The 27,049-nt window shown below is 38.3% G+C and overlaps 1 protein-coding gene across 6 annotated transcripts in view; it reads left to right on the top strand.

The window, feature by feature from the left end:
* Window positions 1-27,049, top strand: part of SLC4A4 (solute carrier family 4 member 4) — a 491,407-nt gene that overhangs the window by 168,832 nt on the left and 295,526 nt on the right. For all 6 annotated transcript variants that reach the window (XM_055297381.2, XM_055297379.2, XM_055297378.2 and 3 more), the window contains one exon: window positions 13,081-13,260. In XM_055297381.2, the coding sequence (XP_055153356.1) occupies window positions 13,081-13,260 (180 nt within the window). The remainder of the gene's footprint in view (window positions 1-13,080; window positions 13,261-27,049) is intronic.

Below are 27,049 nucleotides of genomic sequence, written 5' to 3'. Positions count from 1 at the left end.
AATGGAGCATGTCATTCACCTTAGAACTCTTAAGAACTTCCAACAGCAATTGCTGCTGTACCTGGCATTAGGAACAAGAGTGCTTTATACTCCACCACTGTCTGTTGTTTTTCTTTCTGATGGATACAGCCTCACCAATAATTTTCTTTGGTTATTATAATCTTTTCTACAAATTGTTACTGGCGTAAATATTGTTTACTTGCTTAATTCGTTTTTCCCTACATCTAGCCTTTGCCTTCCTAACCATGCTTACCTACTGCTTCTTATATTGGAAAACTAAAGCCAGAATGATCCAGTGAAACTTCCCAAGGCTTACTCTCTGTTTCCCTTTGGACTCATTCTCATCCTTTAAGCTCTGGGTATGAAATCTAATTTTCACAGTTAGACTGCTCTGATACACATTATCCTTAATTTGTTAAATTGTCTTTTTTTCCAAGAAGAGGGATATTAACCATAATTGTATACTGGGTAAAAGACAAATGCTTGTCCATTGTATAATAAAGCCTGCAATGTTGCTTCATTTGGAAAACGGATTCAAGAATGTAGTGTTTTTCTGCCAGTGAGAAGGATTCAAGAGTCTAGTATGTGTATATGTATTTAAACATGCATATAGAAATGCATTTCTCCTTGTCTGCCACATAGACTAGAATAATTCTGCTTCCTACTGGCCATTATGTAATTTAGGTGCCAATTAAATGAGATTATGCAACAGTGTAGAAATACTACTACATATTCTAACCTGAACTAAATATTTCCCCTTTTTTATCACCACAAGATTAGAAATCATTGGGAGAACTGAGAATTGGGCCTGATGAGAGTGAGTAAAATGAGAATATAATAAAGATCAGTTGAGGCTTTCTTGTTGCTGTCATGAGCTTGCTGGTGAGATTTTATTTTATTTTGTTTTATTTTATTTTAGTCTTTTGGCTGATTGCATTTAGGTGACTGAGATGAGAGCCTGCAGTGGCATAGGTTCACGGGAGGTTCCAGCATTCATCCCTGGATCTGCTGATTGCCAGGTGGGATGAAAGGTGAAGGTAGTGAGGGTGGTGAGTGACATCCACTGAATCAGCAGTATAGATGACTTAAATAATTCATTTCTCTGAATAGCTAAAAAGTTTTCAAATCTGCTAAATTGTTTCTGCCTTTCCATAGAGTTAGAATTAGAAGGCAGCTATCCAAAGGGCTATATCCAATGCGTGTACCTTTCTTCGTACTCTGTTGATTTTTGGAAGAACAGACTCTACTTAGACCTCATGAAATATTATTTTATTGACTATTTTCATGGTGGAATGCTCAGTAACTTTTACCAGGCCAAAAACTTCCGGGAATAAAAAGAGGTTTTAAATTTTAGTAATATTGGCCAGTATATCAGCTTTAGAGGAATGGAATTACATTGTTATAGATGGGTTAAATCACTACCCAACCCCCAATTGATTATTAAATTTTCAACAGGAAATTTGATTCCTACTGAAAAATAAAGAAAATGTCTTCAAGGTAGAATGAAAGCCCATGACTGAATCTAATGGATACGTGTGTTTGGTAAATTAAATTAGTATCTGATTATTCAAGTTTTTACTCGCTTTTATTCCATCTGTTCTATGGTTTAGAGAACATGGTGGTGGACCAGTAGTCTCAGGACCTTTTTCTGTTCCTGGTCTGCCACTGCCTTTCTAGATAATACAAGGCAAATCATTTTCATGTGGTTATGGTTCCTTCATGCAAAGTGCAGTGAGTAACCCATCTTCTTAGCCACCTACTAGAAATGCTCCAAGAATTTTTGGATAATACCTGAAAAATACCTTGATACTTCCAGTAAGCCATTAAGAAGTTACTTAATTTCTGAATCTCAGTTTTTTGTACAAAGAGATAGAATTTGCACCTCTCATCTCCTAGTGTTTCTAGGAATATAAGTAAAGCAATTTGAAATCTCCCAGGATTAACCCCATAAATTTAAGGTATTATCTCCTTTGCAGGTAATCATTGCATGTAATTTATCTTTATATGCAACACTTTCTCACCAGTGGTTGCTGTGACTGCAGAACACTGTCAGACTAAAGCTAATACTGATGTCTGGTAATTAACAGATCAGTTGATTAGTACTTATGTTAACTCTTCTTACTAAATTTAAGTAACCGATGGACCGTGCTTTTTTTTTTTTTCTTTAAGCCTATCAAAATGGTAAGAACAGTTGTAGGTGTGACCTCTAATATGTTGCTTTTCCAGGCTTATGTGTATCATTGAATGTGATAACATTGTAACTAGGACCATGATTATTATTTAGTCAAATAAACCAGCCATTAGGTAAGGACACAAGTTGAGTTGATATGGTAATTTTAGAGATGTATCACATACAATTTTAGAGATGTATCACATACAATTTTAGAGATGTATCACATACATAGGTGTAAACTCACATAGGTGAGTTTACTTGGAAGGCCAGGGAATATATCTCCTACGGAATAACATTAAATTGAGACCTAAAAGAGGAAAAGGAATTTGCTAGGTGAAGAATCAGGGAAGCATTCCAGCAGGCATGTGTGAAGGTCCAGAGGTGAGAAAGAGGTAGGCCCATTTGAGAAACAGAAATAAGGCTACAGTAGCTGGACCATGTGAACAGGGAGAGAGTTCTGAGGTGGATAGGACCCAGATAACTCAAGGTCTTTTATGTTATGCTAAATATTAGCATTTTATTGAGTGTGCACTAAGGAAACATTGCAGAAGGGTTTTAAGCAAGGAAGTGATAAGAGCAAATTTGTATTTTAGAAAAGATTCCTTTGGCTGCTGGATGGAGACAGTGTCCCAAGAGGGCAAAGACAGAAGTGTGGGGGCTGTTGCCAAGATCCAACTGAGGGATGATTTTGGGTTGGACAAGAGTGGGGACAAAAAAGATGGAGACAAGTGTGTTGAATTGATGGGTGGATGTATGGCTGGGGATGGCTGCTTCTGGATTTCTGCTATGAGCAATTTGGGGGATCATGCACCATTTTGTAAGATGGGGAACAGTGGAGGAAGAGTGGTGGGGGATGATAGGAGTTTAGCCTTTTGTATATATTGAATTTGAAGCACCTGTGAGATATCGAAGTAGAACTCTGAAGCCAGTAGTTGACTATACAAGCAGGAACTAAGAAGGCAGGACAGGGATGGAGATATGAATCTGGGAGTCCTAGGCATATAGCTAGCATTTAAAGCCATAGGAATGGATGATATTGCCCAGGGTCAAAGAATGGAGTGAGAAGGGGATTCGATTGGACTCAGCAAGTGCCAAAATTTGGAGATTAACAAAGTGCAGTCATAGAAGTAGGAGGAAAACTGGGAAGAGGGTGAAGCCTCTGAGGCCGAGAAAAGGGCTTTTAATAAGGAGCTAGCGATTGACAGTGCTGAATGCTGCCTTGAAGTCCGGTAAGATGAGGATTAAATAGTAGCTACTGGATTTGGCAAAAAGAAGGTGATTGGTAACTTTTGTTAACAATGTGGGTGTCATGGTTAGTTGGGAATAAGAGTGCCCAAGAGAAAACTATCATTATGAGAAGTTAGGAAGAGACTTTGAGGTGATGCTAGAAAACTTTTAGCATTTCTCTCTATGTGCTCCACTTCACTTAACTAATTAAAATATTTAGAATTATTATAGATGTTTTAGAACTAGAAAGGATCTTAGAGAAAATTTAGTTCAACATTCTCAGCTTATAGATGGCTAGAGGAACCATGAAGAAGTTAAATGATTTGCTCGAGGTAACATTGGTAGGAGTTGGAATAACTGGGACAAGGATCCAGGTGTTCTGACTTTCCCAAGGCTGTGCTCATCCCAAAAGAGTGTGCTTGAGGTGTTCCAGGTGTTCTGACTTTCCCAAGGCTGTGCTCATCCCAAAAGAGTGTACTTGAGGTGATCCAGGTGTTCTGACTTTCCCAAGGCTGTGCTTATCCCAAAAGAGTGTGCTTGAGGTTGATTCCCTCTGCAGAGGAAAAGGAATTTAGGTAGGGAGATGGATGAGAACCAGGAGAAGCACCTGGAAGAACAGGAAGTGGAAAGAACTGAAAGGAATAAAAGGCGTTGACAGAGCTTACGTAGAGGTGAGAGGGAAAGAAGACACAAGACTGGCCTCAGCATTTGAGTGACCCCTAGTAGTAAGTGGGAAGACAGATGTCCCAGCTAGAACATTGTCATGTTTTGGAGCAGTTTATGGAACTAAGGGTTGTGGATTTCAATTTGTTATTCTATATCTCTAAGACAAACATTTCCAGAGAATCCTGAGCCCATTTTTCCCTTCTTAATAATTACTAACTTGAAAGGATTAATCATTATTATTCTTTTGGCTGTGTTTTCCAGACAGTGGAGGATGGGAGGGATGGGTGGAGGACTGGTACCATGACAGTGGAAAAATGGGAAAGGAAGGCTTATATATCCAGGGACTCTAGGAATCCTAGCCTCTATACGTCATTAACTGCCTATTTGACTTTAGTTAGATCATTGGTAAATGAAGAGGCTGAACCAGTTAAAGTGATTTTTAGGCCACTTTAAAAGTATGATTATGTGCTGCTGTGTCAATGAATGTCGTCCCTCTTTTTCCTGGGTGCATGTGGAAAACCACGGTACTGAAGATTCTGGGATTCTAGGTTAACAGAAGTCTGTCATAGCACTTTTCCTAGTTCTGGGTGATTGTTATAGCTCTATGGTGTTATCTACATCTCATTTACCTACATATGTGTATATGAGGGAAGGGGATAATGTGAGCTTTATATTTTATAACAAATATAAATTAATATTTAATATATTAAATATTTACTTCAATATTTTATATAATATATAATATTTAAAAAGATGTTCATCTACTAATACAAGATATATAACCATATGTAATATTTGCATATGTGATATATAATTATGATAATAGATTAACATATATTAAAATTATATTGAATATATATTATATTAAATAGTTGATACGTGATTAGCCATGAGTGTATTGACTATATTGCAGATTACCTGTCTGTAGCAACCAAGGACTCTTCATCCTATTGCCCAGCCAGGGCTTAGGCCACTGCAAAAAGAGAAGCCATAATAGAGTCAGAGATGGACAATGTGGTTGGAATGAGAGTGTGAACGTGTGCGTTTATGTGTCTCTCTAAGCTGCCTCTCTGGCTGCAATTGCAAATCCAGTTATCAATGACCGCTGAATTAGCTATTGTTTTTTTATCTTCCAGCCCTACTTCCCATTCAGTTGTGCAAATGGTGACCAAAGAGAAATGATGGAAACTGTCAGTTCTGTGTTTGGCTCACAGGTGGATTTTGTCCGACGGCATGTGTACTGCATATTACAATGCAGCAGCTCGTGTGGGGTGGTTCTGGGTGTCGGGATAAGTGGAGGGTTCATGTCTTCCCGTTGGTTGGCTCCTTTTCACTCTCAGCAGTGTTCTGCCTAGTGCTGGCCTTCCTAGGCCTTTCGGCTCTACTCTGTCTCGTCGGAGCAAGTAAAAGGACTTACAGACCTGTTTCCTGCGGATTGGCAGTGAGCCATTAAAAGCTCTGGGGGAAACTTTGCCCAAATCAGGGTGGAGATTGCCAAGCCCTTGCTTCTGGACAGAGTTAGGGAAGATTGAGGTTATGGAAGGTGCTGCCTTTGTTGAAGAGCTCAACTCTGTAGGATGGCTAAAACTGCCGATTAAGGGACAAGTTAAGAATAGGCCTGAGGTTGACTCTTTTGCCCTCCTCTAGGTGAATGTTCTGGAGAACAAAGAGTGTTCACAAGTTAGTTATTATCAGGGCTGGAGGTGGGTGGGAATGAGAAAAAACTGTGCTGTGTTTTTTCTCCTTTGAGAAGGGAAGGGAGAAATAGGATCAACATTTACAGAGCACCTTTGTGTACCAGACACAGTGGGAGACTATGTTTAATTCAGATTGTGCATTAAATAAACATATATTTATATATAATCTCTCTATAAAGATTATATAGAGATATATAGATATTTGTATAGGTAAATTTATATCTATATAGATACAATTATATAGATACAATTACATAGATATAGATATGTTTTGTATCTATAGATATGGATTTAAAGGTTTTGCTAGAGCAAAGTTAACATTATTTTGGAGAATCAACTTTGAAGATTGAAAAGCTCTTCAGGAACTGCAGTTTACATAGGGTAACCTGATTTCTAATTCTGTTAATTCCTTAAGGTAGATTCCTGAAGTAACTTTAGGGGGAAATTCTTGTTTTTCTAGCTAAGATCTTTTCAAATAATTGATGATCACTGAACATAATAAAGTTGTATTTCTATAAACATATTCACTAATTCAGACTTTATAGAGTGCCAGTCAGTTTTTGCCTTTATTATCAGCCATTAATAATGGAAACTTCAAAGGAAGCTTAACTTCAGTGTGTGGTCTTAGCTCACCTTCATCTAAGTCTATAATTAATAGAACTGTTTTGTTAAAAATGAGCTCTTGGAAGACAGATGCATATGTTTGCTGAGCTAAAGGACAGGAGTCTAGCTAACAATCATAAGCTTTTGTCTCCTTTGAGACCTTTTATTCTGTAGCTCTTAGTTCTTGCCTAGAGATTATCACTTATTATCATCATCAAATATTAAATATTAATAGTGCTGTGCTCAGTGAACCTCAAGTAACAAGCTAAGATTTCTTATCAGTCTTGCTTGGGGAACCTCGGGTTGCCTTGAGGATTTCTAGGAGGCTTTCAGTATATAAAATTCCCGTTCAGTTCAGTGGGAAGAAAAGTATTTCCCTGTTTTTCATCACATTTGCCATTTGCTTGCATGCCTGGTCCTGTGTAATTGGTAGCATTAAAATTAAAATAAATTACTCATCAGTATTCAAAATTATCTGTACATAAATTACATATGTAATATGTAATTATCTATTAATAAACACATATATTATTTTTTATGTAAAAAATTGCCCTTATCCAATATATAAAAATAGAAATCATCCCTTGTTCTGAGTCTGGACCCTCATGCAAAATTTCATAAAGGGCTGGTTTACCCCCTGGTAACTGCAGAATTACACTGTGCTTTTTGAAGGGGGTTTTCTTTTCGTGAGCTGGTATTTATACCAGTAAATTAGCAGTGTTACTTTGCTTGTATCTTATTAGAGCTGCTTATGGACACTCTTATGGGTTTGAGAATAATAAGCTAACAAATTACTTGTATTTTGGCTGAGCGTGGTGGCTCGTGCCTGTAATCCTAGCACTTTGGGAGGCCGAGGTGGGTGGATCACTTGAGGTCAGGAGTTCGAAACCAGCCTGGCCAACATGGTGAAACCCCACCTCTACTAAAAATACAAAAAAAAAATTAATTGGGCCTGATGGCACATGCCTGTAATACTCAGGAGGCTGAGGCAGGAGAATCACTTGAACTGGGGAGGCAGAGGTTGCAGTGAGCCGAGATTGTGCTACTGCACTCCAGCCTGGGCAACAGAGTGAAACTCTGTCTCAAAAAAAAAAAATTACTTGTATTTTATTAAAGCGTTTAGGATTATACATACTTGTCCATTTCTTATTAAATAAAAGTATCAGCCACACAGTGTCCACTGTGCCTGGACTTGATACTATAGTTTGGTTTAATTTTTCTTATGCATATACTTTTAACTGAGATTTTTTTTTTGGTCCAACAAGTAAAGTCTTTGCAGCATCTTTTTATAATCTGTCACTTATCCAGGGTCTCTGCCTCTTCTACATTTTTCTTAATAAAAAAAAATAAATCTCTTAATTTTGTTCTACCTACATTCTTCTTGGCAATAGCTACAACATGTCTTGGGCACCTTGGCAGAAGACCAGGTTATGTTAGATAAGCCAGGGAAGGCAGTATTTAACTCATATTTTGGGAATATTGCTGATTAGTTCTGAAAGAAGTATATAAAATACTGCATGTTGTAGAATCTTTGCTTTGAACTTGAGAGAACAGAAATTCAGCTGAAAGAGTAAGAGTGTGGCTATAAATCAAATCTGGAACATACCTCAGTGTTTAATTAGAGATGTATGTAAGAGGCTGGAGGTAGGGGATGGATAGTGGGAGGTGGGGAAAGGTAGACTTCTGGGTAAAGATTTTGCCTGTCCTTTGGTGATTCTTTAGATAGAGTACAGTACTGACATATCAGGTTAAAAAATTATATACTACCTTATTCCAAAAAGGTTTAGGGTGAAGGGAAAGTGACTGTTGAAAAGTTGGAAGAGTGAGGTTAGTGTATAAAATGCACATCATGAAACTCTATATATTCACTATGGGTTTGCCTAAAATTTGTCTATTCTCTTTTTAGCAGTCAATGAGGAAGGCGACATAAGTTATTAAATTTATGATATAAATATAGTATGTTTTACAGAACACACCATCAAAGGAGTGACGAAGCACTCTACTAGTCTTGATACTGAGAACAGAGACATATTTCTCCTATGGGGTTTTATGAAGAGAACACTTTATAAAAAGTTAACTGGTTATAATGTCCTTGGCTTCCTCAAACTGGTTTTTGCTCCTGTACAATGGGGATAGGAGCAGGATTGCATGAGGAGGTAGGTATAAAACACCTCGCAGTGCCTGGCATGCTTGTAAGCATTCACTAAATAGTTGCTATCATCTGTATGTACAGTAAACACAGCAACATGTTTCCCAGGAAGGAGCTAATAGATCTATCTTACATATAGAGGCATATGTTGTTAACCATCCACTCAGCTATAGAATTTGTAGTTTGGCTGATCTAAAACCCTTTTCTGGCTTGAAGGTTTTCATACTTCAAAGTGTTAAATCATCCTTGGTAGCAAAATGTATATTTGTGAAAGCTGCCTTAATTTGAATGGCTCCAGAGTTACTAAGTGTAAGTTTTCTGTTTGCCAGAAAACGTTATAGCAACTATGAGAAGTATGAAGTTAGGTTAGAAATATTTCAGGAATTGGGATAATTGGATGAGTTAACATCATAGTACTTCCTACTTGCAACTGGGGTGGAGCATGTAAGAATGGGAAGAAACAAGAAATCACGTAGTGATCATTTCTGACATTCAGAGATACCCAGGAAAGCCATGTTTTCTTTCCAGTAGTACTGGCTGTGGAAAGGATTGGGAGATATTCCCAAGATATTTAGAGTTTGTTGGGAACTTGCACCATCTGTCAGAGAAAGGCATGCAGGGTATTTATTTGAACACATGATACTGAAGCCACTGCCAAATCAAGGACTGAATGCTCTTTGACAGCACACCTAAATGAACACTGTCAAATGTAGATTCCAGTAGTTTTACTTCATGAAGTTTCAGTAGCAAGAATGTAACATTTATTTTGATAACATTTAAAACAATCACTTCTTCCTCATACATTATAGCTCTTAACATTTTTTCCACTCCTCCTTTTTACATTATCTTTGGAAGCAGTATTTCCTGAGTTTTCTAGCGGAGAATTTTTTTTTTTTTTTTTAGCCTAAAAAGTTCTGTATAAGAAGCAGGTTAACTATCCCTGATTCTTTAATGGTCTTACTGTTTTGTAGTCCGTTGCTGGGTTGGAAAGCTTGTCTGTCAAGTTTCTCCTTTTCATATTACAGGGAAAACAATACTATACCCTCAGCTTTGTGACTTCCCTAAGAGCTTGCAGTCATTTTATGAGTTTATAATTTTAAAAATAGTCATCAGTCTTCATGACATATCCCTTAAACAGGTAAAGAGATTTTAATGAAAATAAATACTGAGATCCACATGTGATATTCTCATCAATCATAGCATATTTTCAACAGTAATGATGCTTCTATTGATCATGATGACAAGTATTCTGTGGGGGCAGTGAGAAAGCTTCCATTGCAGCTCATTTTACTTTCGGTATTTTGGTTACTTGGCACATATAGGTTGTTAAGTATTTGATTGTCCCTTTGAGACAGCATGTCTATATTACTCCATCCACCAAAGCAAGGCTATCTTGCTGTCTTCTTATAGGCAAGGAAGCTGAAGTGAGAGATGTTGAGAAGTGACTGATGGAGCAGCAAGCACTGCCACTGAGGCCCTCAAGGTTTGCTTAACGATGGAACCATGTTCCTTGTCCGCTACCTGAACACAAGACAGAAAAGGAAAATTTAGTTACCAATCATGTGTGAGAGGAGGAGGATGCTTTAAGTTTTGAATTGCTCAGTCCAGTGGCATGATTTCCTCTGGCAGTTGTTGGAAGGCAATATCTTCCTCATCCAGGGAATATTGTATTTTATTGTGCTGTAAGGATGTCTACAAAAAGTTCATTGCCATATGAGTACCAGAGAATGATAGCTTTGCAGAGGCCATCACTAAGAGTTTTAAAAAATGGTCAAGAGTGGTTGCAGGCCGGGCATGGTGGCTCACGCTTGTAATCCCAGCACTTTGGGAGGCCGAGGCGGGTGGATCATGAGGTCAGGAGATTGAAACCACGGTGAAACCCCGTCTCTACTAAAAAAAATACAAAAAATTAGCCAGGCGTGGTGGCGGGTGCCTGTAGTCCCAGCTACTCGGAGAGGCTGAGGCAGGAGAATGGCGTGAACCCAGGAGGCGGAGCTTGCAGTGAGCCGAGATCGCGCCACTGCACTCCAGCCTGGGTGACAGAGCGAGACTCCGTCTCAAAAAAAAAAAAAAAAAAAAAAAGAGTGGTTGCATTAGACAGGAGTGGGAACAGAGAGTGACTGCAAATGGACATGAGGGATCTTTTTGGATTGGTGGAAATGTTCTAAAATTGGATTATGACGATGCACAACTCTGTAAATATACTAAAATCATTGACTGTATCATTAAAATGAGTGGATTTTATTGTTTATAAATTACACCCCAGTAAAGCTGATTTTAAAATGCCTAAAATTTGGCATGTCTTGAGAGGAACCACATTTCTGCTTGGCCTCTGGGCACCATGACACAGTGCACTGTCATGACACAGTGCAGTGTCAATTCTGAAAGCTCCCATACCTGTGTGGAAGTGCACAGGGAAAACCAAGGAGGAGGAGTTGGAGGAAATGGGGATAGACCAAATCTGTTGCGAGAGGATGCCTATCATCACGATGCGAACAAAATGACACCACTTATGTGATAATGACAACTCAAGTAGGTTCCAAAAAGTCAAGTGCATTTCTCTCCAGGATTTGATGGCTCACTCTCTGAACTGGCCTAACTCTTTCATTAGATTGACAACGATGACAATTCCTAGCCAGTAATCTTACCTTAGCATCTTATTCACCCATATTAAATGATTTGATCAAATGTACTGTACAGATTTGGGTAAATATAATTTAAAAAATCTTTCTATATAACATCAATATGGCAATGTAGCTTAATTACCATTTTTTGCTTAATCGCCGCATTTAATAAGGTGAATAGAAAATATTTAATGTGACAGGTTTAAAAAAATTTTTCAACCTCTTAATTTGTGTGTGTTTTCTTGAAAACAACCAAGCATTTCGTGTTTGATTTATTGAAGCAATTGGTTGGCTTTGTTCACTTACATTGTTGAGACTTGAGATAAAACTTCAGGACTCCCTCAGTAACTGGAGCACAGGAAACAATTGACACTGTTTCTTAATTCACATTGTTTCTGAGACATTTCCTACTTCCTCGTATAATATAGCTTTCCCATGAGAACCATTTGCTTGCAAATGGTTAGACATGATACATTTCTCACTGGCACACATTCTGTGGGGAGAATTTCACTGTGTTTTGTAGTAGCTGAGTTGCTGCGTGTGTGTTGGGAAGGAGGTCCTGCTTTATGTAAAGATGCCTCCAACTTCATTCAAGCATCTGATGTCTTCTTTTGAATACTAACCCATTCACTTAGGTTCTGCGTTGCTTAGCTGGAATATCTTTCCTGAAGGAGCATATAATTCTTTTAAGCCTGCCAATTGAAGGAAACACCCCTGCCAATTACGGTGTTTTTAGATATACCCCATAGGTTATTGTGGAAAGTAGTTCATGACAGTTTGTATCATACATACTGTATGTACATGTATTTGCATGTAGGTACGTGATATTGGCTGTTGCATTGCAAAGTTGTCATCAAGGAATAATTCCAGAAGTGGGAAATAAAACCCATAGATGAGAAAATCTAATCTAACTTGCAGTTCAGAAAAAAATGTTCACATTATTTCTGAAATGGTAGTTCCTAAAATACAGAAGTTATGCTGTATTTAAAGTGAAAGTAGAAGTTTTTCAATTTAAAAAATGATGTGGAACTTTGAGTTTCTTTCTTTTTGTCTTATTAGATTTTGTAAAAATAATACCACTTGTCAGTTTTGCAGCTCCTTCCATCTAGAGAGCTGAAAGCATTTCACAATCTTTTTTCCTCATGCCCTTCTCTTCAAGGCAATTTTTGCTGGGCTCGGTTTATTTTTATCATTGCAACAACCAGTTTTTAGAAACTTTTGGAAACGAAAAAAGAAAAATGAGAATGGCACTGTAGCTGACATTCATTTTAGCTGTTTCCTAGTGTGAATGTTTGAGTATTTCTAAAATCTTTTCTCCAAGTATGTCTTATTTTTCTCAGTTTGTCCCAGTTCTAAGTCTCTATTTTGCTGATTAGGTTAAAAAAAAAAGTTTTAATGTAAAGCCTTACCCCCAACAAAATGACTTTTTGAACTTTAAGTTAAATCTTTATTTTTGCAGTGCCAGCAGCTCCTTTTCCAGCAGGCACTAACCCTACCCCGTATAATCATAGACTCATGTAAGGCTGAAACTGGAGGGCCCTCTAGGGATTACCCAGTTTAAGTCTCTCCTAGAAATGAGGAGAGGCCCAGAGTGGTTAAGAGATACATGCTTAAGGTCAGACAGCTAATTGATGGCGGAGTATGACAAACATGAAGGATTCTGATTTCCAGTTTGATGTTCCTTGGTTTTCCTAAACAAAAGTAGTCTATCTGGACAGAATTAGAGTACACTCTCACAGAGTCCTAGTGTCAACCACTAGCTTGAATTATACTGAAGCTAATTGAAAATTGGGAGGAAATTTTATTTTTCTAGAGTTTGTCAAATATAGAATGGTAATGTTGAATTTCTAGACATTTTCTTCTGATCTGTGTATCTTGTGCAATTTATCTGCAGTAGAGAATGTGGTTTGAACTGACTGGTGATTTGTGTACCTTCCTTAGGCCACCATACCATTTACATTGGAGTCCATGTGCCGAAGAGTTACAGGAGGAGGAGACGTCACAAGAGAAAGACAGGCCACAAAGAAAAGAAGGAAAAGGAGAGAATCTCTGAGAACTACTCTGACAAATCAGATATTGAAAATGCTGATGAATCCAGCAGCAGCATCCTAAAACCTCTCAGTGAGTACTCTGTGAGCATTGGTGCCTCTCCCTGCCTCACTCCTACATCTTCGAGAAGGACACCTTTTTGAATCTTGTGGCTAAAGGGGAGGGACACTGTAATCCTGACATGGTCTGTTCTAAAGGATAGTGTCCGTGGAGATGCTTTGCTTGTACTGGCAGGTTAATCTAGGAGGTCATCTGGTAAGATTCTGAGTTGATCAGAAAAGGCCTGACAAAGTTTAGGCATAGCTGTGTATTCTACATTTTTATGCGTAATAGGGTAATATTGCAGATGGTATTTAACTACAGCAATAAACAGTAACTGGAAGACTCTTAAAGAATTTTTCGCATTGTTTATGCTTAGAAATAGGTCCTATTGAGACAGTAGGTGAAGATGAGAGTGTATGTCTATATACTTACATATCTTACCAAATGTCAGCATTACAGGTGACATTTAACCAGGTTATGAGCCACGTCAGTGATTTAAATAGGAATTGTGGAAAATCATCTTGTAAGAGAGGTCTGTAGAGTGACACAGTTGTTAAGATGTTGAATGTATTAGATGTCATACACTGGATAAAAGTGTTAATAAGAGCAGAATAGCAGGAGGTCAAAGAACACCCTTGGATTCAAGTGATAGGATAGGCTGTGTGTTTAGATGTATGTTTATGTTGCTTTTTGTTTCTTTAATGTGGAGAATATTTGGCTACATGGGCCAAATATTGTGGCTGAACTGAGAATGAATATGTGCAGTAGAAACACATGCCAATTTTGGAAGATTCCCCAACAGGAGTTACACAGTGACAGCTTTTCATGTTGGCAGAGCTCTGTACATTCTTCATGTCTTTGCTACAGTTGCAGAAATATGGACCCTGCAATAAAATGCATTATGGATGGCACAGATAAAGATCGGATTCAGTCATTGCAGGTGATGACAGGCCAAATTAGAGTGAACAGCTCAAGGGTGTTGAAAAGTGAATTTACAGAGTTAAATTAAAGAGGGCGTGAGGCATAGTGATGTGAATTTTTTATAGTCTCATCGTTGGAACTGAGCAGGTGGCTTAGGAAGCTAGAGAAGTGCGGTGCTAAGAGGAGCAATACAGGTGGACCATCGAATTAAAGACAGAAGCTTGGAGGAGAGCTTGTGATGGATCACGAAATCTAAATTAAAAGCATTGAAATAAATTTAAGACTTAGAAGGACCAGAAGGCAGGAGACTCAAGTTATGTACTGTTTACTGAAGTACTGGGGGAAAGTCTGTCTGAAAGGGATCCTTTATGTATTGATTAAGGTAGTGGAGTCTGTTTTGAGAAAAGGCCTTAAAATGCACATAAACATGGCACAGTTAATAGTCTGGAGAAACAAAAGATAACATTCTTTTCCAAATAAATGACTACCGTTTATCTCGATTTGCTCTGTATCCCTCTGTCAAGGCCTGAGCCAGTGTCAAGTGTTCTGTCCATTGTGCCTGTGATTGTCTACCCTCTCTCTCTCTCTCTTTCTCTCTCTCTCTCTCTCTGTGTCTTTTATAACTTGTCTTTCATTCTTCAGATTAGAACAAGAGTGCATCATCACTATAAATGTTAAAAAGTAAAGAGGTGCTCATCTAGACAAATGGGCCCACGAATTTTGAGATTAAAATTATATATCAGCTTTTGAGAAGGGCAATGGAAACAGTGCCAGCAGCACTCAGATAGGTCATAAGGAATGAACAGATCAGGAAGATGCTGAGACTGCATGTGTATCAACCATGGAATACTGTTGCATTCTGTGGCATTTGGGGACCAGTTTGAATACAGCATGTAAAATAAACAAGGCAATCCATCCTCTTTCCCATCAGAGGTTTCTTCCTGGGGGAACACTGCATTATGTTGTATACTGGCTTTCTGAAGGGATCCTATGGAGAGACAGTTGTTAAGGACTAAATTGTTCAGTGATCATAAAAAAATTATTTATAAATATGCATTTTATAGTTTTGTTCCTGCTGATCAATGTTATACACTAATATGCCTTTGGCATATTTGATATGAGTTATCCAATTTGACATGAAGATTCTCTTAGAAATTGCTGTGTATCCTCAGCTGCTTTGATGGATTGATAGTTAATTATTTGGTACAGTTCTGTTTAAAAGTCAGAGTTTTTGCACCTAGATATAGAAAGACATTTAACTCCATGATTCTGGGGGAAGCCACAGGGCTCTGGCACCAACATGATGACAAAATTGTTGTGGGAAAACTGAATTAATGAAATCCTTGCCTACTATACTATTATTGTCTCTCAAGAACAGCCACATAACAGTTTCTGTTGTTCTGTGACCTATGGTGTTTGAGTTGCTTATGTCCATAGACATATCATGTCCCATAGACAAGATTCCCACATGTGTCTGGCAGCGCATGATGTGATGCTTATACTTCTGAGAAAAACAAAAACCAAAAAACCTATATATAAATAGTAACTTGATGGGAGTCATCTTTGATTCTTTCCTTGCTCTCACCCTCATATGCAATCCTTCAATGATTTCTGTTGGTTCAACATTTAAAATAGATCTGAATTTGTCTGTTCCTTTTCAGTTTTGCGGTTACATTTTTGTCCAGGGAATCATCACCTCTTACATAGACACTGCAGCAGTCTCTGCTTTTTAAGCATTTCTTCATAGAGAGGCACCATTGATCATCATAAAGTGTAAACTGGATCATGTCCTTCCTCTGCTGAAAACTTCCCATTGTTCTAAGAATAAAACCTCAATTGGGCATCATGGCCCAGTGTCTTTCTAGTCCTGTGATGTGCCATTCTCTCCTTGCTCACTTTACTCCAGATACATTGATATTGGAGTTCCTTGGTGCTAAAACCTTTTCTGCCTCAGGGCCTTTGCCCATGCAAACTTGTCTTCCTGAAATGGTCAGCCCATTCTTATCCTGGTTAGTTTTTCTGTTCCTGTATGTTCTGGCTTTTAAATTTTACCTCTTCAGAGAGTCCTTTCCTTACTACTCTCTCTAGTGCAGATTCCCCTTCATTATTCTTTCCCAACGCCTTATGTTTCCTTCAGAATATATGTTTTAACATGTGATTTTTGAGAGCCTACAGATTTGTCTTGAGCTGATGCTAGATTGTAAACTCCATGAGAGCAAAGATCAGGTTGTCTTGCTCACTTTGTTATCTTTGGTGCCGCACAATGCCTGGCACATAGTATGTTCTCGATACATGTTTATTGAGGAGTAACTGAATGAGTGAATTACTACAGAGAAAGACGTAAGCATTGCTTTAATTGGTCTAAATATTTCTTATATCCTAGATAGAGATCCAGCTGATTTTCTTGTTTTTAAGCCTGGAACATCATATTTATATTTTCCTGCCCTGCCTTTCTCCCTTGACACATAAAATCTGGTCTTTGCTTTTAATTATCCCACTTTGGAAAGTGCCTCATTATTTTGTCTATCGCCAAAGTGGGATTTTGGTCTGGGTAGGTAATTCCCAAGTGTGTGGAGCTGCTTGTTAACCACAGGTGAGGGATGAAACTGAACCGCAAGGCACATTAATTTTTCATATACACTTAAAAATGCTCAGTTCCACAGAGCAGGCAGCCCCCCTTCAGAAGCCATATTAAGGTGGCATGGGCTGGCACTGTGGCACATGCCTGTAGTACCAGGTACTCCAGAGGCTGAGGTGGGAGGATCATCAGAGCCCAGGAGTTTGAAGCTGTAGTGCTCTATGATTGCCCCTGTGAATAGCTGCTGTGCTTCATCCGTGGCAATATAGTGAGACCCTGTCTCTACAAAAACATGAAAGGGCATTTATAAGAAGTAAATGAAATATCTTCCAGTATTTAGGCACATTAAGAAGATGACATAATTAACAGGTTTATTTAGTTTATAACCTAACGCTTTCTATTTTCTTCATGGCTTTGGTGTCAAGACCCGGTTTCTAAAAAATAAATGGGTGTTTGATTTTTACACATTTGGAGCTCTGAGGAGGAAGCGAGCTAGCTTCGTATCCCCCTCTGAGCTCCGCAGCAGCTCCAAGTCCTTTCACAACTGCTATTCCCAGGGTGGCGTCAGAGCTGGTGTCCCAGCTGGGGACACAGAGGAGGAAACGTGTGTGAGAGTGTGGTGCACTGAGCCATGGGGAGAGAGAAGCTGGGAAGGAAAGCGAAATGGAAGAACAAGCAGGAGAGACAAGGGAATGAGGAGGTGGTGTGGAGTGGGTGGTTGAGAGAAAAGTTAGATTGTGCTCTTTCTTAAAAATAATCCTTTTGCCTCCTCCACTGTGCATTTTTTTTTTCTAAGTTAGCAGCTGCCATCCTCTGAGGGTTGCCCAAAAAGTGGGTGGGAAGGTGGTCCTGGCTGAGATAGGCTTTGGAAACACAGCACACCTTCCCAGCCTAGATGGTTTTGGCCTCTGTGCCTCCCATTTTGTTAGTGTCCAAGGGATACTTATGGGGGCATCACAGGCTACTTTGTGACTGTAGAGATCCTGAAGATGTGTAAGATGGTAGGAAACAAAGCTACAAACAGAACATCCTGTTCAGCATTTTGATCTGATGTGTAAGATATTTCTTGACAAGCATGAACATGCATTCATGCTTGGAGGTGCTAACTGCCTCTCACACACAGGTCTTGCCTGTTGTGGAATCATAGCGCTAGGTATGTCCATACGGACACTCATTCAGTCTTGTGGTATTCTTTTTTAGCTTTTTGGATGTGTACCAGAACTGACGGATTTATGCTAGTGAACATTGTTCTGTGAGCCTGGGACAATGGATGCTGGTTGGTGATCCAGTTATATTCAGGAAACTGAAACAGAGAAATGGGCAGCTGCTTTTGTTTGGTGCTTCCGGGTAAATGAACAGAGTAGCTTTTCATAAGAGCCAAGAATATTTGGTGTTGTGTCATTTGACTTCCCCTTTTCCCAGTGCACACCCCTCCCAACCTGACCTCATACTTCTGGGTACATTTGTACTTTTTCTTGATTTTTAAAATGTTTTCAGGCAAGATCCTTAATTTTGATACCATAAAGTAAGGTTTCTTTAATTTTCGACATGCCATTGGTATTCTCAAAAATCGATCTATATATAGGAGAAAAGGCTTTGGAAATGTATGAAAATGAGGTAGACCTGTCCCAGTTTAAAAAACAAAACACAAACACAAAACTATACCATCTCTTTCATCCTCTTCTCTATTTTTCACCTTATATAAGTAGGAGGAAGTACTTTGTCTTTAGGTCTGAGTACAAAAGCTTTTTGTATTAAAAAATATTTTAAAACTTACACTTTGCCTTTTCAGAAGGGACACCTGTGTTGTAATTTTACTGGAAAGGGAGCATATCAGAGCGGTTAAGAGTGCATATTTGAGCCAGTTTACTTGAGCTTGAATCCCAGTTCATACCAGCAGTGTAACCTTGGATATTTACTTAACTTCTTTGTGCTCTGGTTTCCTCATTTGTAAAAAGGGGATGATCGATTTTAATCATAGTATTCTGAACATGAAGTGAGCACTGCATATAGTTAGCAATAATGGTTAGCAATTATTATTTTGAGTTACTATGATTGCCTTCTTCAAGCTCATCTTTTCCTATCCATCATACACAGGTAATGCCAAAAACTCGAGGCTAAAACTCTGTAGAGCTTAATTCCTTGTAAACAATAACCACTATTCTTTAAGCTCTTCTGGTCTTTTCTGCCACAAATTCTCACTAGGTGTTCTTTTGCTTTAGCTGTCGGCTTGGCTCTTGGCTCCCAACGGCGTATTTGGGAGAAGCAACCTAAATTCAGCCTCTTATCATGCCAGTGAGTGTCAGTCTCCATGTTGGCTGGCAGGTGAGAGGACCAAGGGAACAAGGACTTCAAGGGGCAGAGGTGCTGTCTTTTGTGCTGCTCTTTTGTGTGGAATACTGCCACCAGCAAGTGGCTTGGTGTACCAAGGGTGTCCTTGAATTTAGTTGGCAGTTGTAATCCCCCATTCTGGACGCCTGAAATCAAATAGGCTGTTCTCTCTTTTATAAGAAGGATCTCTTTCCGGCTCTTTCTTTGTGAAATTAATCTGGTTAAGAAGGGCTGTTGGGTGGGACAAGTCAACAATTTGGAGGCAGTGTTGTGCAGAAAGGAAAAATATTTGGCATACTTGTGTTTTTGGTGGCAATGGGTTGGCTCAACAATGTTGTGTTTTGTGTGGTACAAATAATTGTTGTTTATTCCTCTGTGATGCTGGTGAATACAAGAGGACTGTGTCATAGTGCTTCTGCTTCTTTGGCCAGTTAATTGCATAAGTCTCTTAGAGAGCCTTGAGTTTCTGAAATGCAGCTCTCTTGAAGTCACCTTGAAGTGCCCTTCAAATGGCAGATTTTACACTATTCATTTCTTGTTGCCACTGGCTATTCTGTTCTAATAGTTATTCTATGTTATCATGCCATGAGATGTTATGAATAGTGTGTTTACACGTGTCATGGGAGAGTTGATGTTGTTGCTATTTATAGTGACTTATGAGTTCAGGAGGCCTCAAAGGGTTCTAGCATACTCCAGGTGCTGGGGTACTCAGGGCTAAAAAGAGATTGTGACTTAGGGTGGAAAATGGGGGAAAACCAGAATAGTGTGCAGAATTTCAGTGTGAAATTTACTTTAGTGAAGTAAATGGGGTATAAATGACTGCCACAGGCATTACCACCTAAGCGGAAGGCAGGTCACATCCTGTGGTTTGGGATTCAAATTTACAAGGCAGGAAGCTTGAATGTGTATTTGTGAGTTTGTGTGAGTGTGTGTGATTTGAATGCACTGACAAAAAGAAAGATATTGGCAAGGGTCTTCTTGAAATAGTATTCTGTTTAGGAACTTTTTCATATAGAAGGAAATAATTCTTAAAGAACAAGGGTTCTTAATACCAGGGATTTAAACTCAGGGCTTTATGAGTGTGAACTCGTAAATGCAGAAGTAGTTGGGGTGAGGGACCACGGGCCTACTGTATAAATAAATTCTCTGGAATTCTTCAATGACCACAATCTGGAGGCAGGAATGTTAGGCTCTTTTAATAACCTTCCCATGGATAGGAGTCTTACTTGACTTTTCATCACTTTTATAGAGGTGTTGTGAGCAAGGAGTCTCCATTTTCCTGGTTAATGTAGAATCAAGATCCCAGTTATCCTTTATCCTTCTCTGTTCTTTTTCTTCCATAGCCAGCCACGCACTGAGCCCTGTTGGTTTTTCCTTCAAAGTTTCTCTTATGTCTGCCACTTCCTTTGAATTCCTAAGGCAATACTTCTTATTTGGAATTTCAGCCTTAAGTTCATCCTTGAAATAGAAGGGGGTTATTTTGGACAAGGCTGCCAGACATCTAAAATATTAGTTCTATAGTCTCTCCTTAATTAAATAACAAACAAACAAACAATCCTTCTTTTTTTTTCTTTTTTTTCTAGCAAACAGTATTTATTCCCCTTTCCCCCCGGGTGTCATTTCTTTGGGAACAGAAAAATTACCTTGTTTTGTGTATCTAGCCAACAATTCTTTTTTTTTTTTTTTTGTTATACTGTAAGTTTTAGGGTACATGTGCACAACGTGCAGGTTAGTTACATATGTATACATGTGCCATGTTGGTGTGCTGCACCTATTAACTCGTCATTTAACATTAGCTATATCTCCTAATGCTATCCCTCCCTCCTCCCCCCACCCCACAACAGGCCCCACTGTGTGATGTTCCCCTTCCTGTGTCCATGTGTTCTCATTGTTCAATTCCCACCTATGAGTGAGAACATGCGGTGCAAACAAACAATCCTTCTATTGCTCATCATTACTTAAAGTAATGAGTAAAGTGACAATGTAACAAAGTTTCCTCTGCTACTTTCAATATTTTACATAGTTTAATGAAAATTATAGGTGTACTGTGTCTCAGCAAGGCCACTTTAAGTTCATTTTTATGAACTCATAATAACTTCCCCAGTTTTTGAACTCTTGCAGCAAGTATTATCTACATTACACAATCTGATACTTAGATCTGTAATGCTTCAAGTGGTGACTTACCTCTGTCATTCGGATGTATGTCATCTCTTCAGTATTATCATTAGAGACTCAAAGGCAGAGGCAATATTGCATACTTCTTTTGAATCATGTTCTGCAATAGCATATTTGTTGAGTGGATAGGTAGATAAAATGCCCAGAAATTACCCATTAGGTTAAAATAATCTGGTCTATCCAAGAAAATTTACAACTATCTTGGTTAAGAAAATGCTGTCCCTCCAACCTAAATCCTTACTGAAATGTGATTAAAATATAAATAACCGAAGAACTGTCCACTAGAGTGAGTTGCATCATGGTGAAATGAAAAGAGAGAATACCAGGAAAAGTCTTTTTTTATGCTGTAGTTCTACAATTTGCAATAACTAATTTGTACATAATTAAAATAGAAATTGTCCATGTTTTTAAAACAGAGATAAAAGTGCTACTTGTGTATTTTTTTCTCATGGGAAATATATTAAAATATTAAAATGCATGAAAACATGCAGGTAAGTGTTGGAATGCAAAATATTATAAGACGGCATTTCCCTAAAGAACTGTATAGCTTTCTGAGTTGGAATAAGCCTGCGTTTGCTTACGATTATTTATTTAGGGTTCATATTCCACTGTGTTGAGTGAGGATAGAGCATAAAAGAGGTTACTTATGGCAGTGATATTTGTTAATTACTGGATGTGTCACTGAGGCTGTTTGTGGAGTTTTTTTTACATAGAGAACTTTAAGAGTTGGTACTATATGTGTATCTGGGATAGATATACAGATTAAGGTCCATGTTGCTTTCAGAGATGAAATAAGATGACTTTAGCACCCTTGTCAGGATTATGATTTACTGATTCTGAAACGAGCATCACTGGAATGTTTTATTCTTTTGCTATTTGCCAATTAGCAGAATTCTATTATTTAAAAAAACACGTTGCACATGATATCCTTACTTAGAAACTATTCCTGATGGTGATGGTATTGTGATTCAACAATTTGTATCAACATTATCTTTTGCCATTTATCAAAATTTTACCACAAAGACCACAAGATAAAGCAATTACATTTAACTGATTCTACTTCATTTATGAGGCTTTGGGTAGGAATAATTTAAGTGTAATGGAAAATATGACTCCTGGATGCAAATGTACAATAAACATGTGGGCTGTCTAGCTAGCTGTGTTCGTTCAAAGCTGAAGTTGTTTTCCTCAGAAAATAGGGCAATTTCTGTTACCAAGGTATGGAAATAGCAGTTTCTATAACTAGAAATTTACTGCAGATTCACCCAGTATCCAGAACACACGCATGAGCAACTATAAAATCCTAAGTCAATTATTTGTCTAATTGTACTTTGTTACTTCTTGTGACACTGCTGAATGCCACAAACAAAACAACCAAGCAGATGGGCAAAAAAGCTTCAAAAGGATTTTGGATTATTTTTTACTGATGTCCACACACAGACACAGCTAATACTCTTCCTTGCTCCTCTGATTCCTAAATATAGGTTTTGAGCAAAAGATACTCTGGTTAAGAAGACTGAAGATAGGTAGCTGGCATTCCAGTGGCCATTTCAGTTAGATCAAATGCTAACCAAAGTTTTTGAAAAGTGTGGCAGAAAGTTTTCTGAGCTGTTGTTTGCATGCTCCAACCAAACTTGGGAGGTTTATAGATTTTTGCTCTTCATGAAACTGACTTTGGAAATCTGTCTATGCTACATTTTCCTTAAACCTCTTTTATCCTATTATTTTATGATTCTTTCTGACATTAGTAAAAGCATCTAAGCAGTTAATACAATAGGATAAATTTGAGGATGTCCTTTGTACATTTTTGTGTATAGGAAGAAGTGGCCAAGATGCTTTCCTCTTCTTCTGGCAGATGGAGAGAAGGTGCTGTCTTTAGTGATTGAGTGGGAGTGCGGAACCTTTAATTTAGTAAAAGGCTCATACAAGTTCAGATGAAAAAGAAATCAATCAGGACAATGTATAAGAAGAAAAAACAACCTGGAGAATATATTTATTTTTAAATAACAATTGAGTTTTAAAAATGTCACTGATTTCTGTATTTTGGCCAGTCATAGGGAATAGAGGGAGAAGTGCAGGGGTAACACTGAAAGTAAAGGGAGAGAGAGGAGATGACTTATTCTGAGAAAGATGCAGAGGAAGTAGAGGAACACCATCAAGAAAGACAATGAGATTAAAGAAAAATCACTGGGTGAATGGCAAAGGCTAACATCTTACCCCCTCAAAATAGAGCTCTCTATAACTTAATAGGACCAGCTATGGACCATCCTATTCTCAAACCGGTTTCAAGTGGCCTTTACCTGCCTTATCTTTAGTTTCCTAGGAGTAGTTTTTTCACCATGGTTTTCAAATGATCACAGTGATTCTCTAACTATTTTCTCTTTATTCTTATGTTATCATTACCTCTTTGTGTAGGTTTTAGACTCATCTCTACCAGATGTTCCTCCTATAAGAAACTTGGGCCTTGTCTTATAGTTATGCTAGTCCTTTTCCTAATAGCTGATTTTTAAAATTACCAGCATACCATATGATAAATATCTTCAGCTCTCTAAAATTTCTTTTTAAACATACCCTAGTCTTCTAGCAGATTATTTAATATAACTTTGCAATTCAGTTTATACTTTTTATAGGAGGTTACCTCAAGTCTTTGTTCAGCCACAAGATAAAGCTGGACTAAGGTCCAGCTTTAACAAAGATGGTACCCTGAGCATCCACACCAAATCCAAGGCTGGCCTCTTGGTAATCTGCCTGATGACAGAGGAAATTCAGAGTCAGGCAGTGGGACTTTTTTGGAAGACAGCTGGGTCTAGGGGAATTTTTGTAAGCAATGAACCATTCTTTAATTGTGAAACCACTGGATGTGGTTAGTAGTTTATTTTAAAAATACCATATGTTAGTTCATTCCTATATACTGTGACAATCATAGTTTAATCAAAAGCTGCTTGTGACATTTCTGTTAGTGTTCATAAAAGAGTGGCTTGCTTCCTTGAAATCCTGAACTCTGTGCCAAATGCCAGCACATTGACAATTACAGTTTGGCTTTTAGGCAATTGTGCAACTTTTTGAGTATGTGGTAAGTTTTTATTTATTTTTGTCACTTTCACTGATTGTCATCTTCTTAAATGGAAAAATATTTTCTCAGCATTTTGTTTGGTAAATAGGGACTTTTACTCTTTTCTCCATGGTTCCCCCGAGAGGAAATAAGCTAATGTAACTGCTTTTCAACTTTTTTTTCTGGCCAGAAAGCCAAATGAATGCATGATCTCATTGAGATATGATCTATTTGTATGAACTGTAAGCTTGTAAGCTTGTCATCATCCTTCATGGTACTGGGGCAGGCACCCGGCTAGCCACTGTAACAGGTTGAGGAAAGAGATGCAGCGAGATCCCTGAGACTTCAATTCAGTGCAGTGCAAGTCAATTCATTTCAATTCAGTTCACTTTAATCCAATCTAAGAAATATTTATGGAGTACTTTTTAGGCATAGTCCTGGGCACTGGGGCTGTAGAAATGAAAAGTTTATAAAAACTGACATTTTGGTGGGGGAAATAACACAAATCAGGTAAACTTAAAAAAATGTGATAATTACTAACTACATCAGTATCAGTATCAGGAAGGATGAGATGCCTCATTAATCCATCCATTTCTTCATCAAAAATATTTATTGAAGGTCTACACTGTGTACCAAGTACTGTGCTAGATGTTGGGGTGATGATAGTGAACAAAATTAAAGACTTTCTACCCTTGGGGAGCTTGTAGTCAGTTTGGAGAGACACTAACTAATCGAATACCCATACAAATAAATGTTAAGTTCTACCTTTGGTATGTACTGTTGGAGTGTGGCCCACGGTGCTGTGAGATTTGATAAAAGGTGGGTTCTGATCAAGGTAGGGAGGTTAGGAAAGGCTTCTCTGAGAAAGTTATGCTTGAGTTGAGATCTGAAGGATGAGAAAAAAAATTTTGGTGAAGGCTGTAAGTGAAAAAAACACTGCAGGTCACAAGAACAGCACAAAACAAGGCTCTGGGCCAGGAGAAAGCATGATGAGTACAAGAGTGGTTATCTAAGGCAAGCCATCAACGCTGACCAAGTATGTGAGGCCTCACCGAGGAGAGTTCCATCTAAAAAATAATTTCATTATCTTTGACTAATATTTGAGGAAATGGCTGAGGTGGGTGGATCACCCGAGGTCAAAGTTCGAGACCAGCCTGGCCAACTTGGTGAAACCCCATCTCTACTAAAAATATGAAAATTAGCTGGGTGTGGCAGTGTGTGCCTGTAGTCCTAGCTACTCAGGAGGCTGAGGTGCGAGAATTGTTTGAACCCGTGAGGCGGAGGTTGCAGTGAGCCGAGATCATGGCACTGCACTCCAGCCTGGATGACAGAGTGAAAGTCTGCCAAAAAAAAAAAGAAAAAACAAAAGAAAATGAAACGTACCAATTTCAGGTGAATAATTATGCGTATTCAGTGCCGTGATAAAAGCACATCTATATATAAGGCATACAGTAAGTTGAAGTACTGATTTTTAACCTGAGTTTAAATGGAGCTTTATGGTTATGATTTTGTGTTTTTTCTCAACACTGTTTATCTGCAGAACCACTCCCAACTTCTGCTTACATCTTATAACCTTTTCTGCAAATATTTATTCCTATGATATCAGTGTGCCAAATAAAGTAGTTTTTTTTTTTTTTTTTTTTTGCCACTGGTGAATCTCAGCAAAAGCTTTTGGCATTGACACATGAGGTGCATTCTTATCTTCTCAAGTGGCTCTATGATTTTGTCTATTTTCATGTACTATTCCACTGGCAGCCAAGATAATCCCTTAAGGATACCAATTCTACAATTTTAGAAGTATAGAAGGTTGGAGGGGCAATTCATTCTGGGTGAATATTTCAGTAGCATTGGCTGTAAATCATACCCAGGCCTTTTTTATCTGTGACTCACATGATGTAAGGAAGAGATCAGATGACGAGGTCAAGAGGACACAAAACCTCAGCCCTGCTTCTGCTCCCGCAATGACTTCCATCCAAAGTGACTTTGCATATGTCACCAGAGCATGGAAGTGTTTATGGCGATTTATACTTTGGTTTTGGTTTGTTAGCTTATTTTGTCATAGTTAGGACAAGAGGAGACATTTCTGATGCAAAGGGAGATTTTCTTTAGCCAGAGGAATTTTGAAACCTTTATTACTAAGTACAACAGAGTATTTTTGTTCATTGTACTTTTGAAGTCTGTGATCAGGAAATGTATTTTCTTTAAAAATAAATCAGAAAAGGTCTCAGGAGGGCCTCAATGACCGTAATAAAATGTTTCTCAGAGCACTTTTTATGTTTTCACACTTTGCTTTTTTCTCCTTTGCTGCAAGTTGCAGTTTTCCATCAAAGTTATTTTGGATGGTGTTGAAAGTTTTCTCTGGGTCTTTGTGCATAGTTCAGAGGGCATTCAGGGAATTGACTAAGCCAAGTTGCCTATATGTTGCAAAATGTTTTATTTTTGTGTAGTGCTATATAACATATAGAGGCTTTCATACACAGAACCCTAACTGTTCCATAGCCCTTGATGCAATCAGAACAAACATTATTCCTGTTTTAGAAATACAAATCAGAGGTTCCCACAGGCTAAGCAATTTGCCTGAGGTCACACATGCTGTGTTGGGAGTCAGAATTAGAACAAGGTCTTTGGACTTCTGATCTGACCCTCTATACTAACTATATGATGAAGCTGACATACTGGAGTTGTTGGGCTAAAAACGAGGAGCCTTTGATAAGGTGCAATCAAATCTTGGAGGATTCCATTATTCATTTCTCCAAAGCTGG

The sequence above is a fragment of the Symphalangus syndactylus genome, chromosome 10 (genome assembly GCF_028878055.3).
Source record: "Symphalangus syndactylus isolate Jambi chromosome 10, NHGRI_mSymSyn1-v2.1_pri, whole genome shotgun sequence".
Lineage (NCBI taxonomy): Eukaryota > Metazoa > Chordata > Mammalia > Primates > Hylobatidae > Symphalangus > Symphalangus syndactylus.
The sequence above is the reverse complement of the archived record's forward strand: the minus strand, read 5'-3'. Positions and strand labels throughout refer to the sequence as shown.